Source organism: Brassica napus, unplaced genomic scaffold (assembly GCF_020379485.1).
Source record: "Brassica napus cultivar Da-Ae unplaced genomic scaffold, Da-Ae ScsIHWf_226;HRSCAF=390, whole genome shotgun sequence".
In the NCBI taxonomy this organism is placed as follows: Eukaryota; Viridiplantae; Streptophyta; class Magnoliopsida; order Brassicales; family Brassicaceae; genus Brassica; species Brassica napus.
In genome coordinates this window covers 1-1,477 of record NW_026015664.1, presented here as the reverse complement: position 1 = coordinate 1,477, position 1,477 = coordinate 1, and the positions used below count along the sequence as shown (strand labels likewise).

The 1,477-nt window shown below is 39.5% G+C and overlaps 1 protein-coding gene across 1 annotated transcript; it reads right to left on the bottom strand.

Moving 5' to 3' along the window:
- Nucleotides 1-342: 342 nt before the first annotated feature.
- On the bottom strand, nt 343-1,474 carry LOC125600440 (probable protein phosphatase 2C 74; the record flags this gene model as incomplete). Its single annotated transcript, XM_048773150.1, has 4 exons — nt 343-675; nt 798-1,012; nt 1,192-1,309; nt 1,409-1,474. Coding segments are annotated over 4 exons (732 nt in total), but the record flags the coding sequence as incomplete, so codon positions are not given.
- Nucleotides 1,475-1,477: the final 3 nt, after the last annotated feature.

The following is a 1,477-nucleotide window of genomic DNA, read 5'->3' as shown; positions in this document are numbered from 1 at the left end:
ATTTATGTGCCTCTAAGCATCCAAACCAAAATAAAGCCTTAAAGGCACAAAAGCAGGGTAAACACTCTGAACAGCACTTTGGGTCTAAAAAACAGATGTGGTTTCTAACATATAAAATTACTCAAGCAAACAGAAATGCGGCTTCAGAAATTTATTTACAAAAAAAAAGGAAAAAAAAAGAGAGACCGTAGCAAAAGTATTGGCATTGTTATATATACAAACAGTGACTTTTGACGGGAACATAGAGCATAAGAGACATTTAGAGACTAAAAAACTGAAAGGGAGAGAGAGATAGACAAAGTCTAATCTCACATTTTCACCTCCTGCCTCTGTTCTATCTCCCTACTCTTTGGTTGTCACGAGTGTGTCGATTCTGTCGACACCATTGAGCTCAGGTGATTCGGTTTCCGAGCCTGGAGTTGACGTTGATGCTGTGTCAGGTTCAGTAAGGCCATTGCTGATGTGTTTATCCACTGAGAAAGAAGCAGTTGATAATTTGTCTGGTTTCGAGTCAAGGAAGAGGCAAACTACAACGCAGTCATCGACTTTTGAATTGGGGAACTTCCATCTCCAATTCCTCACTGCAGCTTCCACCAAGGCTCGACCAGCTGTGCAACGTGTTGGTGCTTTCACTACAATCTCCACAACTTCTTCATTCGTCAATACATCCCATATCTAGCAAAGTTTCAAGAACACACTTAAGAGACCAAATAGTTTGTACCTCTATTATATGCATTTATTCAGAACTATTGGACTTTTTACTATTACTATTTCATTGACAGTGTGATATCTCTTACCCCATCAGTTGCCAAGACAACAAATTCATCTTTCTCAGTGAGGTGGTCGGTAGGACACGTCAGGAACGAAATGAGACCAAAGTCCTTAAGGCAAAAATCTCCAAAAGCACGCGCCATGGCCAGACCAGGTGAGTTGTGGTTAGGAAGCCAGAGGCGGGCAACTCCTGGTTCATCCCAGAGAGAAAATATACGTCCTCTGCATCTCTTTATCCTTGCTGTGCTTCAGCTGGTAACATCAAACTCCCAACTTTAATTGATAAAACCAAATTATCTTCTCAAATGCCTAAAAGCTAAAACTAAAGTTTCCTCACAGTAGTTCCATAAGAAGAACTTAAGGATGATGGAACTGGTTATAAAAACCTTTGTGAAGAGGAAGATGTAGCAGTAAAATAACCTGGAAAATCTGGTTTGAGATCTTCAGTTAACTGGAAAGGAACAAGTTTATTCTCTTTATTCATCGTACCCAATACTGCTCTTGAATCCCCAATGTTTCCAACAACAAGATGTTGATCCTAAACCAAATAACCAAAGAACAAAAACAATACAAATGAAAAGGACTTTTCCCAACAAAACTCAGACACAACATAAGAATATTTGGTCCAACTATCTACCTCCTGCTTAACCATAGTAACTGCAGTAGTCACTACAAAGCAATCGACATCCACTTGCATCTTCAATTA